Source organism: Agelaius phoeniceus, chromosome 8 (genome assembly GCF_051311805.1).
Source record: "Agelaius phoeniceus isolate bAgePho1 chromosome 8, bAgePho1.hap1, whole genome shotgun sequence".
NCBI lineage: Eukaryota > Metazoa > Chordata > Aves > Passeriformes > Icteridae > Agelaius > Agelaius phoeniceus.
The window spans coordinates 33,134,030-33,148,878 of record NC_135272.1 but is presented as its reverse complement, the minus strand read 5'-3'; the positions used below and the strand labels follow the sequence as shown (position 1 = coordinate 33,148,878).

General features: G+C 44.9%; 3 protein-coding genes across 7 annotated transcripts; 2 read left to right on the top strand and 1 right to left on the bottom strand.

Annotated features, from left to right (window-relative positions):
* The first annotated feature begins 10 nt into the window (after nt 1–10).
* On the top strand, nt 11–4,429 carry IFT25 (intraflagellar transport 25). Of its 2 annotated transcripts, XR_013183322.1 has the most exons (6): nt 11–143; nt 622–728; nt 1,053–1,121; nt 1,661–1,704; nt 2,170–2,391; nt 4,025–4,429. XR_013183322.1 is itself a non-coding variant. In XM_054638236.2 (5 exons), the coding sequence occupies exons 1-5, from the start codon at nt 46–48 to the stop codon at nt 2,275–2,277; spliced, it is 426 nt and encodes a 141-aa protein (XP_054494211.1). In that variant the 5' UTR covers nt 11–45; the 3' UTR covers nt 2,278–2,394. The 2 variants fall into 2 exon arrangements, 1 of the variants encoding a protein (XP_054494211.1); XM_054638236.2 differs by lacking the exon at nt 4,025–4,429 and having other exon boundaries at nt 2,170–2,394.
* Nucleotides 2,660–7,258, bottom strand: DIO1 (iodothyronine deiodinase 1). The gene is made up of 4 exons (XM_054638235.2): nt 6,928–7,258; nt 5,274–5,417; nt 4,018–4,217; nt 2,660–3,557 (listed from the first exon to the last, which is right to left on the bottom strand). The coding sequence occupies exons 1-4, from the start codon at nt 7,256–7,258 to the stop codon at nt 3,492–3,494; spliced, it is 741 nt and encodes a 246-aa protein (XP_054494210.2). The 3' UTR covers nt 2,660–3,491.
* A 710-nt stretch (nt 7,259–7,968) lies between these two features.
* On the top strand, nt 7,969–14,826 carry YIPF1 (Yip1 domain family member 1). 4 transcript variants are annotated; one of them, XM_077182542.1, is made up of 10 exons: nt 7,969–8,090; nt 8,786–8,859; nt 9,566–9,699; nt 10,324–10,404; nt 10,511–10,598; nt 10,723–10,839; nt 11,438–11,604; nt 12,104–12,286; nt 13,295–13,388; nt 14,355–14,826. In XM_077182542.1, exons 2-9 carry the CDS (start codon nt 8,829–8,831, stop codon nt 13,382–13,384), a joined length of 891 nt encoding a protein of 296 aa, XP_077038657.1. In that variant the 5' UTR covers nt 7,969–8,090; nt 8,786–8,828; the 3' UTR covers nt 13,385–13,388; nt 14,355–14,826. The 4 variants fall into 4 exon arrangements, with proteins under 4 accessions (XP_077038657.1, XP_077038656.1, XP_054494202.1 ...); XM_077182541.1 differs by having other exon boundaries at nt 9,536–9,699; XM_054638227.2 differs by lacking the exon at nt 7,969–8,090 and adding an exon at nt 8,491–8,642.
* The last annotated feature ends 23 nt before the right edge of the window (nt 14,827–14,849 follow it).

Below are 14,849 nucleotides of genomic sequence, written 5' to 3'. Positions count from 1 at the left end.
GGGAGCTGTCGCCGTTGCCCGGGAGCGGCGGCCCCGCGGAGCGCGATGAGAGCCGCAGACTGGTGCCGGAGCTCGGCGGGGGCCGCCCTGGTCCTGGCCACGTCCAGCGATGCCGAGCACCCCGCCGAGAGCGTGGCGGACGGGTGAGGGCCGGGCGGGGGCGGGGGCGCGGGCGGCGGGAGCGGCTCCTCCCGCACGGAGCCCGCCGGGGCCGGCCCGGGCTCGGCCCTTCGCCCTCACGCTGGGGTCGCCACAGGGGGGATGGAACTGCTCGGGGCCCGCCGCCATTGCGCGCTCCTGTGGGGCCGCCCGGGTACAGAGCCTGCCCGGCGAGGTGGGAATGCCTCCAGAGAGCTGCCCCTCCTTATACAGGGCACTGCTGAAAGTACCCCAAATAAAAATGCTTCCCCTGTCCCTTTCCCACTCTTTCTCCTCCTCCTTTTCATCACCGTTCTTTCTTTCTTCACCGTCCCCCTGTTTTTCCACCCTTTTCAACCCCTCTTCTTTTCCCCTCCTCTTTCCCCCTTCTTTTCCCCTCCATATTTTTCTGTGATAAATTTAATAGAAGATGGTTGTAGACGGAAAGCTGCGGTTGAGGGCTTTGTCCTCTTCTCTCTACAGAAGTTCCAAAACATTTTGGACGACGACAGGCATGTTCCCACAGGAATTGATTATTGGTTTTCCCAAATGTGTAAAAATCAGCAAAGTCGCCATCCAGTGTTATTTGGGTAAGACTTTGTGTCTTGCAGTAGGTAATACGTGCTATGTTAAAATATGTCTGTGCCTTAATAAAAGTTCCCCCAGTAGTGTCCTAGTCTGTATGTAGCCACTTTTAAGAGATTCATAAACATTTAACATCACATAAAGGTTTAATTTTGCATAAAGATTCATTTTCACAAAAGCAATCATCCTTCATATCCACAATCCCCATAGCTTAGAGAAATGAGTTAATGCTCTGAAAGTGTTTTGAAGTTGTAAGGTGATGGAATAAATATCAGTATCAATAAAGAATCAGAACTTGTGTTGATATTTTGAATTGATATATATTTTAGTGCGGACCTTAAGGATTGAAAGAAGCACATCTAAAGACCCTGTGGGTTTTGAACAGTGTGTTGAAAAAGGTAAGACTGAGTTTTTGGGTTTTGTGGGAGCAATGTTGGTGTTTTTCAGTGAATCCCTCTAACCCCTCATCTATTTATTGATTAAAGTGTGGGGTGATGATTGTTTTATTAGACATTAATGTAACAGTCACGTTTGAGTGAATTTTGTTAACACTGCTGGTCTCTGCAGCAGTTTGGAGAGTAAAATGCTGTATAAGGGCTAAAAGCACTACTTGTGCACTTCATGTTCCAAAAATTAAAAACAGGCTTACATAGTATAATAGAGTGCCATTCCCTGCATTGTTTGGCTTGGGGATTGGCTTTTTTTAGTGCCTCTTGGGTAACTTTTTTTAACACTGTAATGGGTGGGATATATATACACACACACTGGGATATTGCAAAAAAGTATTCTCTTAAATCACCTGTAAAAATAAAAAAGAACTATGTCTATATGCAGTGTAAACTCATTGTCCTTAAACTCACTTGAACTCTGACTCCAGTGAAAACTTCACTGCATTGCACATTATTCATCATTATTTACCTTAAAATATATTTTCTAGATTTGCAGCACAGAGAAGGGCAGCTCCAAATGGAAGAATTTCCAGTGAGTATTTACAGTGTACATCAGTAGTGGTTCATGAAATAGGATGTCTGGACTAAGCAGGGAGAAACCATAAAAAAACCAAACATGTCTTTATTTACAATTATTGCTCAGTTGGTGTTAAAGAGAGGAATTTGTAGATTGTGGTGTGAAATTGCACTTCCCAGCTGCTCCTCTGTAGATTATGCTGTGAAATTGCACCTGCCTAGTGCTCCTAATGAGGTGCCAGGGCCCTTTCCAGAAGTGTGGCAATCTTCCCTCCTTCACTTGCTGCCTTTAGGGCTGCAGAATTCAGGAGGTGATGGGATTTTTTTTGAGTTGCAGGTCAAAGAACTCGATTTATGTGCACTTCAAAAAACAGACACTGAAAGATCCAGATCCTTGTGGTTTAACAAACTTCTGCAAATGTGGTTGGGTAGTTTTGTTACTACAGAGAATGCAATAACATTATTTTTATTCCTCCTGCAGCTTCCTGAGTTCCAAGCCACTTACTTGCGTTTCATCATCAAATCTGCCTTTGATCATTTTGTGTCAGTGCACCGGGTGATGGCAGAGGGCACAGCAGAGAACACTTGAGCCCAGCTTAAATTTGGGCCTCCACTTTATTTTTTTATAAGGAAGTTACATTTTGATAGCTGCACTGGAGAGAATGTTTATTATTAGAACCTTGTATTAAAGTGGTTTTTGAAGGTATGGATGTGGTATGTATTCCCTGGTTTAATGTATGGAATAGAACAGGAGAATATGGAATTATTTAGGTTGGAAAAGATTTTTAAGATTATCAAGTCCAGCCACATCACAGTGCAGTTGTTAAATGTAGTAACAGCTTTTTCATTTTGTAACCTAAACTATCAGCCTAGAACACATGAACATAACAGTCCATTTAAGGTAGGATATTTTTATCAGACTTATATAATACATTAATTAAAACCCAATTTCCTATAAAATGTTTCCCTTGCACTCTGAATTAAATAGAAAAAAAAGTGTGAGCTACTTAAGTGGGATGTATTACTTCCTACTGTCAAACAAGTCCTTCAAAAGTCCTTAAATTGGTAAGTTTCTGATCAGCTCAAACTCAGAGATTATTAGAATGAATATAAATATCTGCTAATGCTTAGAAATAACCTGGGGGAGAGAGGCAGGGCAGGAAGGGAAATAATCTGAAGCCAAATGAAGTGTTCTGATAGACTTTTAATAATTGTAGATCAATCCCCTGTTTCTATAAATATTTTCTAGAATCAGGTCACAGCCGCCAGTGCTTTAGGCTGGGACCATCATGACAAATACTCATGGAAACAGATGTTGATAGAGATTGTCTTGCTCAGGAGCCTCCTGAAGTCAGTGAAAGGGAACATTTTATATACACAAGTGCAACGTGTATATAGTTATGTGAAATCAGTTGCTTTGCGTGCTGGTGGACTCTTGCAAATGTCACCACCCTGAAATTCATCCTGCAGGATATTCCTTACAAGTGTAAATGTTGGTATCCAGAGCTCAATGGACCCAGCTCCCACATTACTGCGTGTGGGGTAAGAGTAGTAAGTTACTGCAGAACAGAAGTTGGTGTGGTAGGGGTGACACCTGAAAGCTTCTAGACAAACATAATGAGCCTCATTCCAGATGCTCCTTGCATATACAGCAGTGCATATACATTGCATATACAGCATTGTTCTTTTCTTCTTCTCTCTATGGCTGTTTTTAAATTCTGGTTTTCTTCCGTAGACTTAGGTCTGTGACAAATTATTCTTTAACTTCTTTATCCAAATAATTTTTGCTTCGAAGTCCTTTTTCTATTTCAGTTTTTCCAGGATGGCACGTATTTCCTGGGGGTGGTAATTCCAAGGCCCCACTCCTCCCTGCAAAGGCAATAAAATGACACAGTGATGCTCAAGCAGAGCAAAAATCCTTCAGAGCACAGCAGCTGCACCAGAACTGTGGGCAGGTGTGCCTTGGGCTCCCATTCCACTGGAGCCATCCCCAGGAGATGGTTACACCTTGCTGTGTCACTGGGACAGAGCCAGTGTCTGGATCCTGGAGGTGGGAATTGTTCCTGGATTTCACAGCTTAGATGTACCTCAGGTTACTAGTGAGCCAAAAGATAAATATTTGAGCAAGACTGAGGTGTACATATGTACATTATAAAGGCCCAGACTGGTTTTGCTGCATTTTCATTTCTCTCCACATTTACAGTGCACTGTGAAATGTTTAGCTCTCAAACAGAACGAAATACTGACTGTTAAATGTAAAGCAGTCTCAAGTCACCTTGAAATTTAAAAATCTCTGTACACTGTGCTCATTGGTGCTGATGTTTTTTACCTTGTAGATGACCTTCCCTCCCTGAAGCACATAGAGTCGCTCTGGCAGTGCAGCGTATTTTGAACTGCTCAGGTTCTCCATAGTGTCTAAAACCACTGGACATAGAGGGTGATTTTTCTGAAGAAATTGTGCTGCAATTTTTCGATCTTCAAGGCTTCTGTGATTTTTAATAATGACATTGTTTTTAAAAGCCCATCCATCTAAAACAAATGAGGAAGAGATTTAGCAGTGAAGGATTTGAATAGGTGCAAGGGTGGACATGTACCGGGCGTCATACCCCAAAACTGGGTTAAAAGAATCTTACAGTTTATTCCTAACATCAAAACTCGCCATGAAATGAAACCCCCCCTCAAATTATGGCACCACTAGAGCTTTCCAATAAATGGTCCCAAGATCTGGTTTTTTTCCCCTCTTCAAACTCTATTTTCTTGCCCTGGATTCAGAAATATTTGATGGATTTTAGCTGAAATTTTCCCACATAGTTCTACCTTAGAAAGACACCAGGTGGGGAACATGTATTGGGTAAGGTTTGTCAGTGTTGTTCATTTTGTTTGATTGTACTCATGAAGCCTATAAACCGAAATTACAGGTCCGTGAGAAGTGAAGTATGAGGCAGGCCACACCTTTGTTTATCAGAACTATGCAAACAAACACTTGCACACAACTCTTCCCAGTAAAGTAGAAACTAAAAAAGGGTTTGATGACTGACTTAGTCATTATCTGATTCTCAGTTGTTGAAAATGACATATTGCTAGAAAACTATAAATGTTAGGTTTTAGAAAAACATTTAATCCTGGGGTAAAAGCAGTGCCAATGTGTTACTTAGAATCCAGTGCAGATAAACAAGTGTGGTTTGCTTGCTTGCTAAATTTTTCAATTTGAAGTCTGCATCCTGTTCTTGGAAAATATTAAAAACTATTTTTTTTTTCCTGTCAACACATAACATATTGTACACTTAACTTTTGTTTTATGAAATGTCTTCCTCTTTCCAAAAGGAGCTGTATAACATTTAGAGGCAATTGTTAAAAAACACAACTGTGTCCTTCACATGAGTAACTCAGTGTAAAGTCAAAAGTGTACGTAGAATCTTAGGAGAATTAGGGACACAAACCGGTGCCTTGATGTGGTGTTGCCACTTGATTTGAAGATTTCTGTGCTGTTTGTAGCCCCCTCCTTTGCTAGCACACTTTTTTTTCCCTAAAGGAAGTGACATATTTGTAGCTGTGGTTGGCATCACTGTGGTCTTTGTACTGTACCTACTGCATGAGCTTCCTCAATGTAGATGATAAGGAAATCTGCTATGGAGCTGAAATCTTTGATGAGCTGGTTGAACTCATCAAATTTTAACATAAATGAAGGTCAGGTGCAGCTTCCAAAGTTCAGGATTAAAGGTTGGTTATCTGGGGGAAAAAAAAAGAAGTTTTGTGGTTAAGCAAAGGGAGGAAGGACAGAATTAAATACACTGAACTGAGCCTCTGGTGCAGGGGTTCCTGGACAACACTAAGTCACTTCATAAACTTCTAGTAAAATCAGCAGCAGAACCTCTTTATCTCTGCAAAGCATCCATAAAGGTGTTTTTCCTAGCCTGGCTCTGTGTGCTGCATCCAGCAAGGCGTTTACCTGAGGGAATCCTGCCCAGTACAGGCAGGAGGCACCCTGCAGTCACACAGCTTCTCTTTGCCTCATCACAAGAGCCAATTAGCAAGCTACCAACATTTTTGGGATAGGGTGCTGGTCCAAAATGGGCATCTCAGGCTCCCCGAGATCCTTAGTATGGAGCGACTTCGAAAATACTAAACATGGCCTTCTGCAAGGTTATCCAGGGACAGTGGTTCAGGGGTGGGCATTGAGGACAGAGTCCCAGTGCCTTTTCATGTCCAGATTTTTTTAGATGTGTCAGTTCAAGCTGAGCTGAGAAGAAACTGCAGACTTTTCAGTCATGCATCACAGGCTTTCATGCTTTCAATGTATTTCTGCAATTTCCTGTCCAAACAGAGCTCTGGTTATATATTATTATTAAACTAACCTTACACTGGCAAAAGTATCTGCAGTTGCTTACAAATTAACACGGTATTGTGTTTATTTTGGCATCTGTTTGCAAGGCCTTGATTTAAGAGAGCCTGCAGGATTTTTAAGCACCTCTTTTAGTCTGGTTATGCTGAATTCCATTAAATTTGTCCAAGACCTTTCTGGCATGGCTTAACTTAAAAGCTGCTGCTAACCATAGATCCACATCCTAAAGAATTAAATAACAGTGGTACCTTCCTGTAGATACTGTGTATCTCTTCTCCAAATTTGCAGCCCATTTTCTACATAAATATCTATATATAATTAGGGATGCAGAGTGAGAGAAGGATGTAATCCCTCCCGTGGGGATGGAGGCTGCAGCTTAATGATTAATTCCACGTTCTGCTGAGATCTCTGTGGGAGGCAGCAGACAAAGTACAAAGCAGCTACTTCTGCTTTTTTCCCAGCCACTTTAGATCTGGAAAAACCCACTGTGTGCTTTCTAGGCTTTAGGCTAGCTAAGGGAGCTGGAGTGGCATTTTCTGTATGGACAGGGAACGACAGCCAACACTCAGAAATCATTGCACATGTTTCAGTTCTGGGCCTTCTCTCCCCTAAAACAAATTATTACCTTGGCTTTCAGCAAAAAGTGTTTCCAGGCAGAGCCAGCTCTTGCAAAAGCTCAGTGGTGTGAAGGGATAGCATAGACAGGGTGATAAATGCAGGTTATTTTTGACAATCAAGAAGCAGCTGGAGTAAATGTGCTGCATCTTTTCCAGCAGGTGAGTGCTGGTGGTCTGCACATGATGCACTCCGGTGCCAGCTGCCCGTCCCTGCTCCCTCAGCAGCATCTCCTCATTTATGTTCTCAGCAATTACTGAAATTACTGACTCAATTACTGACCTTTCATGAAATCTAGGAGGTGACAAACTTCCCCGCTGAGGGTCACCACGGGCGTGTTGGGAGCAGGGTGTCCCTCGTAGGCTTCATCCTCCAGCCTCTTCCACTTTACCTTCAGCACAAACTGCAAATACTTGAAGCTGAAAAAAGTCGGGCCCCAGTTTTCATAGCTGAACTTTGGATTCCTGTTCATTCTGCTCTTTTCGCCCATCTTTAGGATGTATCTTTTCATGGCGTTGGGGAACAGTATCATCAGTGTTTTGCCCACCACAACAGACAGAGTAACCTGCAGAAGGATCAGGATTTTCTGTAGCAGTACCCTGATGCCCGACATGGTGGTGGAGAGGTCTGGTGAGCACAATGCGAGGCAGGGGCAAAGGTAGACGGTAAGGGGGAGGGAAAACATCCACGTGTTTGATTGAGTTTCTGCCTTACTTAGCACACTGTTCTGTCCCTGCACTTCAGCCCCTGGGTGAGCAAGGATCCTGTCAGCTGTGCTCCCTCCAGCACCAAAGGCATCCAGTGCAGCCAGGGTGGGGCTGTGATGGTCACTGCAGAGCTGAGAGGCTTGTCCACAAATGTGGGCTGTGCTGTACAAATGAGGGCAGCTGGATCAAGGTGTTCTCCCTGAATCCCACAGTATAGACTGAGGTGCTGATGCCTGAGGCCTTGGGGTGATGCAGATGCTGTGCAAACAGTGCCCTGTTTCTCCTGCTCTGACTGCTCTGGGGCTCTGCTGCACTCCAGTGTTTGGCATTTTGGGGCTGATATATATATATGTGTGTGTGTGTATATATATATATGTATATGTATATATATGTGTGTATATATATATGTATGTGTGTATATATATGTGTGTGTGTGTGTATATATATATATATATATATATATATATATATATGCTGCAGTGTATATAATATCCAGCTGGTCCCCAGCACAGGAAGAACATGGATCTGTTGGAGCGAGGCCTCAAGAGGATACCAAGATCAGAGGGTTGCTGTGAGAGTTGGGATTGTTCAGCTTGGAGAAGGCTTTGTGGTGACCTAACTGTGCCCTTCCAGCACCTGAGGGGAGACAAGACAGATGAAGAGAGGCCATTGACAAGGGCGGCAGTGACGGGACAAGGGGGAATGGCTGCAAACCATCAGAGGGCAGGTTTAGAGTGGGTAAGAGGAAGAAATTCTCTCCTGTGCGGGAAGTGAGGCCCTGGCACAAGGTGCCCAGAGAAGCTGTGGCTGCCCCTGGATCCCTGAGAGTGTCGCAGGCCAGGCTGGACAGGGCTGGGACCAACGCGTTCTGGTGGGAGGTGTCCCTGCCATGGCAAGGGGATTAAATGAGATGAGCTTTAATGTTCCTTCCAACTCTAACCGTTCTGTGTTTCTCTGGTGAAACCCTCAGTTACCAGAACACGCAGTGTACGACAATAGCAGTTGTACAAGCGCACGATCACCTACACCCCGTTATGTTCCCTCACAGACGGCAGCTGCCGCCGCGCTCGGGCTGCCGCGGGCCCTTTAAGGGGGCGGGCTGGCGCGCAGGCGGAAGCGTCGCGCGAGCTCTGATTGGTCGGTGCTAGTCGCGTCACCGGCAGGGCTGTTGCTCCCCGAGGGGCGGGGGCAGAGGGGCTCAGCGACGCCGCTGATTGGTCGAGGCCGCGCGGCGGTGGCGGCGCCTTTAAGGGAGCGAAGCGGCAGCTGTGGGGTCGCGGCGGTGCCGAGGTGCGGGGTTCCCGGTGCGGGATTCCCGGCCCGGGGCCCGGGCGGGTGCGGGGCTTGGGGCGCGCGGCCGCGGGGCACAGCAGCGGGGCACAGGGCGGGGACCGCACTCGCCCCAGCCCCAGCGCCACCCTGTCCTCTTGCAGGAGGGTCGAGCCCCGGGGAGCTGATCCTCATCCAGGCGGATGAATGGCGACGGCGGACGACCTCAAATTCCAAGGTAAAGGCGATGTCGCAGGTGCGGACTCGGGGCTGGGCCCCGGCTGGGGGAGCCGTCAGGCGCTGGAGGCTCTGGGAGCGTCCCTGAGCGTTCGCGGAATAAAAACGTCCTGGGAGTTTTGTTTGTGGGGTCAGGTATCCTGAATTTTCTGAGATGGAATTGTGCTGCTGACCAGATAAAAAATGTAACCGGTGCTGACGGAAATCGTGGACTGAAATCCTTTGTAGTAGCAAGTGATAGCTGGAGAGGGGCAGAGCGCTCTGTAACTTGCAAAAGGCCCCGGTTTCAGACTTCCTTAGTTCTTCATTAAAAATTTCACGTCAATTTTTGGAGAATGTTAAAAGTACCCGTTTCTCTAGGAGGCAGCTTTCCCTTCCCCTTGCAGAGGCCTGCTGCCCTGGGCTGGGGGCTCTTGGCCGGGCAGGAAGGCAGGCTCCAGCGGTGCCAGTGTCACATCCTGCAGGCAGATTGGCAGGAAAAGCACATTCACACTTTATCAACTGACTAAATGTTCAGATTGATCCATGTCAGTTTGGACTTCAGGAAAGAGATCATACCCAACATGCCTAAGCTAGTGATTATTCTGTCTCAGCGTCTTTATGCGTTTGTTTGAGCCATGAGAATAAAAATTTTAGTGTCTTGATCATCGCCTGTCTTGTAATGTACTTATTTGCAGAATTTGACGATGCAGCTAATTTGCTTGCAGCCAATCCTGATGCCACCACCATAAGCATCGATGAGCCTGTCGAAATCCCCAAGAATCAGCACGGCCACCTGCAGGAGCCAGGGAGGGAAGAGGATGATGAGCTACTGGGCACTGATGACTCCGATAAAACAGAGGTAATGCTCTCACCCCTCTGGTGGAGGCCTGTGAGAAAGATGGAGAGAGACTTCTTACAAGAGCATGTAGAGAACAGGACAAGGGGGAATGGATTCAGACTAAAAGAGAAGAGGTTTAGATTGGTTATAGGAAGAAATTCTCTCCTGTGAGGGTGGTGAGGTGTTGGCACAGGTTGCCCAGAGAAACTGTGCATGTCCCATCCCTGGAAGTGTTTAAGGCCAGGCTTTGAGCTACCTGGGATAGTGGAAGGTGTCCCTGCCCATGGCAGGGGGATGGAGTGAGATGATCTTTAAGGTCCCTTCAATCACAGGCCATTCTGTGGTTCTGACAGCAAAAGGAGCTTGTCGTGGTGGTGAGGGTGTGTGTTCCAGATGATGTGGCATGGCAGCAGGCAGTAACAGGCTGCTCTTTACAACCTCAGGCCGTGGTTCTGCCTCCAGGGAGATAAGAGACTGGCTGTCTACAGCTGTTGGAGGGGAAGAGGGAAACTATTACATAATCCTGCCCTGTTATGTTTGTTTTCAGTTTGGGTAACAAAATCACGTGACTACTGTGTAAATGAACTAGTAATGCATAAATTGTGTGCTTGTAACACTTTCCATGTTGTCTTTCCCACCATCCAGCTGCTTGCAGGACAGAAGAAAAGTGCCCCTTTCTGGACTTTTGAGTACTACCAGACCTTCTTCGATGTGGACACATACCAGGTTAATACTCTGCTCCAGAGGAGAACTGTTGTTTGAATTATGCCTTATCCACTGAGGTGTTTTTCCTTCTTGCATTGTCAGTCAAATAGATCCTTATGTTTCATAGGTCCTGGACAGAATCAAAGGGTCAGTGTTCCCAGTCCCTGGGAAGAACTTTGTAAGGCTGTATATCCGCAGCAATCCCGACCTTTATGGTACGTGTGAGGTGGGAGAAGTTACTTGCTGTACTAAATATTTTCAGTCTGTATTACATTTTACTTCCTGGCCTAGAAAGCAAGACAGCAGAGGAGGTGCTATTGATTTTTTTTTCCTTTTAAGGTCCATTTTGGATATGTGCTACACTCGTGTTCACCATTGCTGTTAGTGGCAACCTCTCAAATTTCTTCATCCATCTGGGCAAACCAACATACCGCTATGTGCCTGAGTTCAGAAAAGGTTTGTAAGTAGTCATTTGTGGGGTTTATTTTTTTGGTTTGGGCTTTTGTTTTTTAATATTCAAATGAAGTAATATGAAACCAGGTCGTGGCTTTGATTTAGCACAAATCTTTTGATTGATTGCTGTCTTTAAATTTTTAGACCTGTGAAACAAGCCCTTAAAATGGGTTGTGACTGGCAGAACCCTGTTTCTTCAGAGCATAAGCTAGTTTCAGGGATTTAGAAGAGCAAGCAGGAGTAATTAGTTATTTTCCAGCCTTAGTGGATGTCTCCTTGAACAGAGAGTGAAAGCCCAGCACTGGGCACTGTGGTGCTTTGGTGAGGGCCTTGCTGGATCTGTGGCCTCCCAGGAACCTGCAGGCCTTGGGCAGAAAATTACCAGATCAGATTATCACTCAGATCACCTACCTGAAGTGCTGGCAGAGTACTGGGTGTAAACTAGATATAAATGCAAAGTTCTCAGTTTATTAATAATTCAAAGTTCATCTTTTGGAAGTATCTTCACAGGTAGCTTTCTAGTTTTCATGCTGAATGCTTCTACAGCTTTGATTCTGGCAGGATTCAAAGTAGAGCATTAAACCCTTTGTTGTGTTTCCAGTGTCCATAGCAGCTACAACGATTTATGCATACGCTTGGCTTGTTCCCCTTGCTCTCTGGGGATTCCTGATGTGGAGGAACAGTAAAGTCATGAACATTGTCTCCTACTCCTTCCTGGAGATAGTGTGTGTGTATGGCTACTCCCTCTTCATTTACATTCCCACAGCGGTACGTATGCCTAAGGAGTGCCCCTCTCACATGTCCTGCCTGAGAAGGTTTGCTCTTTCTTATAATATTGTTGACACTTGTCGAAATTTTGGAGACTGGGAGAATCTTTTGCTCTTTTTCTTGAAGCTTGTCTAGTGTAAAGGTGTCTTGTGGGTGCTGGAAAAGCCCAGGATACATCATTTCCCCAGAGGCGGCAAAAGCAAGCAAGGTGCTGCTGGTGAGCCTGGCAGGCAGCCTCAGGAATCAGGATGTTTGTGTCCCCAGGGAACAGATGCTGATGGCTCCAAGGACAAGTTTCCCTGGCTGGGGACAGGCCTTGGAGGGAGTAGCATAACTTGGGGTTCACCCTTGTGTCTGGGAGCTCTTACTCTTTCCTCCAGTAAGAGATGTGTCAGATTTAGGCGCGAGTTTATTTGTGCACAAACAGAAGCGACAACGGTGTCACAGAACACACAGCCTCTTTGCCAGCCTTTTGCAAGCCTTGTGCTGCCTTTTGCAGATCTTGTGGATTATCCCCCAGAAGGTGGTGCGCTGGGTGCTGGTGGTGTTCTCGCTGTGCCTCTCGGGCTCCGTGCTGGTGATGACCTTCTGGCCCGCCGTCCGCGACGACAACCGCCGCATCGCCGTGGCCACCGTGGCCGCCATCCTGCTGCTGCACGCCCTGCTGGCTGTTGGATGCTTGGTGGGACACTGCCAGTCCTTTTCCCTGATCTCTTATATCCTAGGACAGGTGGTGGTATGGGATAGAGAAGGAAGGATTGGCTGGTTACAGGAAAACCTCTGTGGTGGTGTTCGCAGGGGTCCCAGGATGAGGGAAGAGATGAGAATCTTGACTCCATGTTTCAGAAGGCTGATTTATTATTTTATGATATATATTATATTAAAACTATACTAAAGAATAGAAGAAGGGATTTCATCAGAAGGCTAGCAAGGAATAGAAAGGAACGATAATAAAATCTTGTGACTGCTCACAGCCTCAACACAGGTGGCTGTCATTGGTCATCAAGTAAAAACAATTTCACATGCTGGGTGAATAATTCTCCAGATCACATTCCAAAGCAGCAAAACATGGAGAAGCTGAAGCTTCTCAGCTTCTCAGGAGAAAAGATCCTGGCAAAAGGATTTTTCATAAAATGTGTCTGTGACAAACCTCCAATGTAAAAATTGCAGTTCTTTTAAATGTAGGAAAAATTGACGCCAGTGTGACCCTGCAGTGCTGGTAATAAATTCAATAATCAGTTATGGAGTCATAGAATATATCCAGGTTGGAGGGGACCCATTAGGATCATTGAGTCCAATTCACCTCGAATTCATCATGGTACCAGCAAAGCCATAATCTTTATAGTATCCAGTTGCACTCTATTCCAATGAGTACTGTGCTTAGTCCTTTAGAAGGATTAAATGTTCAATGTAAAGTGTGGGCTTAGGAGTTTTAGCAGGTTTATATTTTCATACACAAGTAAGTATTAGAAAACAGAAGACCCTGAGGCCATTGAAATACACAATGAAGACTTAAAATATTTGTTTCCTTATTGGAGGGGGTAGAAGGTGTCACTAGGCCTGAGTTTCCACAGCTTCCAGAGTAGATGGATCTGTGTACCTGTGTTTGATGGGTATGGAAAGAAAGATCTGGGATGAGGCAGCACTGTATGTTTCTCTCTAAATAATTTTTTTTTCTCCAATAATGTAGGCATACTTTTTTGATGCCCCTGAACTGGATATTCCTGCTCCTATTATTCCTGCTCACAATGGAACAACAGTAATAACAAAGAGTCATTAATAAGGTGAGAACCCTGTCTAAACTTCCTTTTCCTGCAGTCATCACAGAGATCTTAAAACTTTTGCCCATCACTATGGTTGAATGGAAAGGGGGTTAACAGACTAATTTTGCTAAATGGGGTCCATATATAAATAAAATTTATTAACTTTGTTTCATTTGTAAGTTTTAAGTGCAGATGTAAAAACTGAAAAGACTCTGAGGAACAGGTAGGTTATTTTCTTTGAGGTTTGATCTTGGCAAAGAAACTCACATGTAAATAAATAATATACTCAGTCCCAGAGGCCATTCCCTTAAAAAAACCCCAGAACATTTATTTGAATTTATTCTGCACAAGTGAAACTTAAGCAATAAACTGTTAGACTCCAGTTTTTCTTTCCTTTTAATATAAAAAGCAGACTGGGCTTTTCCCCCTTGATGTTTGAGACAGTGTTTCAGAGCAGCAGCCCTGTGTGGGGACATCTGTGTAGGCTCTGGGCAGCGCTGACTCAGAGCTGAGCCACCCATCCCTCTGCACTGCATTTCTTCTCTGGGATGGCTTTGAGCATTTGCTTCCTGGCATCCAGGACTGCTGCCAGCAGCAGATGACATTTGAATTCTGTTGGATAATTCTCTGGAGGAGGTCCAGGAACAGGCTAATAGAGGATGTAAAGGCCAGGCCACTCCAAGTACATCAGCCACAAGTGTGTTTGTGAAAACCTGGATATTTACTGAATAGAAGCTACATTAGATTTAATAATACTAAAAATAGCCAAATGTGCCCAGTGAAAGGCACATTAAAAAATTACACAGTCCAATCATGCAAGTCAATTTTAGTGGCTTTTCCTCCTGCAAAATCATTTTTTTCATTCCAGATGCCTAATAAGAATCAATATGACAGTAATGGATTTTAGTATTGAGACTTAAATATGTGCCCTGTTGTGTCCTCTGGTAAGGAGCTGAAATATTCACTGGAGTTATTTGTTTCTTTCAGATGACAGCACCAGTTTCTCCATCTAGACAGTAGTTCTATTTAGATTATTTTTTCACTGAAGACCTTGAAAATGTCAAGGACAAGGGATGTGTTTTGCAGCAGGACGGACAGCGATGTCCCATGGACGTATGGACATCTCCATGTTCCAGGATCCCAGTCTAGAACACAAAGGGGTTGTTTTTGTTTGGTCGGGATTATTTTATGTTTTGTTTTTGCTTTTGGGGGGGGGGGGATTTGTTTTGTTTTTCTTTAAAAACTGTTTTGCCTCTGAATAAAGCCTCTGAATAAAGCCTTCTGAAGGCGATGTGATTTGTACTTTTTGTGCACAAAGCATCCTAACGCTCTGAAGCCGTGAGGAGGGGGGGGGAAGGTTTGGTCCAAGGCCTGCTGTTGTGACAGGACTGGACTCCCTTGAGGTGGGCCCGTGCCGCCAGCGAGGCTTTCAAAGCGTAAATAAACAGACGTAACGTGGGCTAATGTGACAATTTCCTTCCT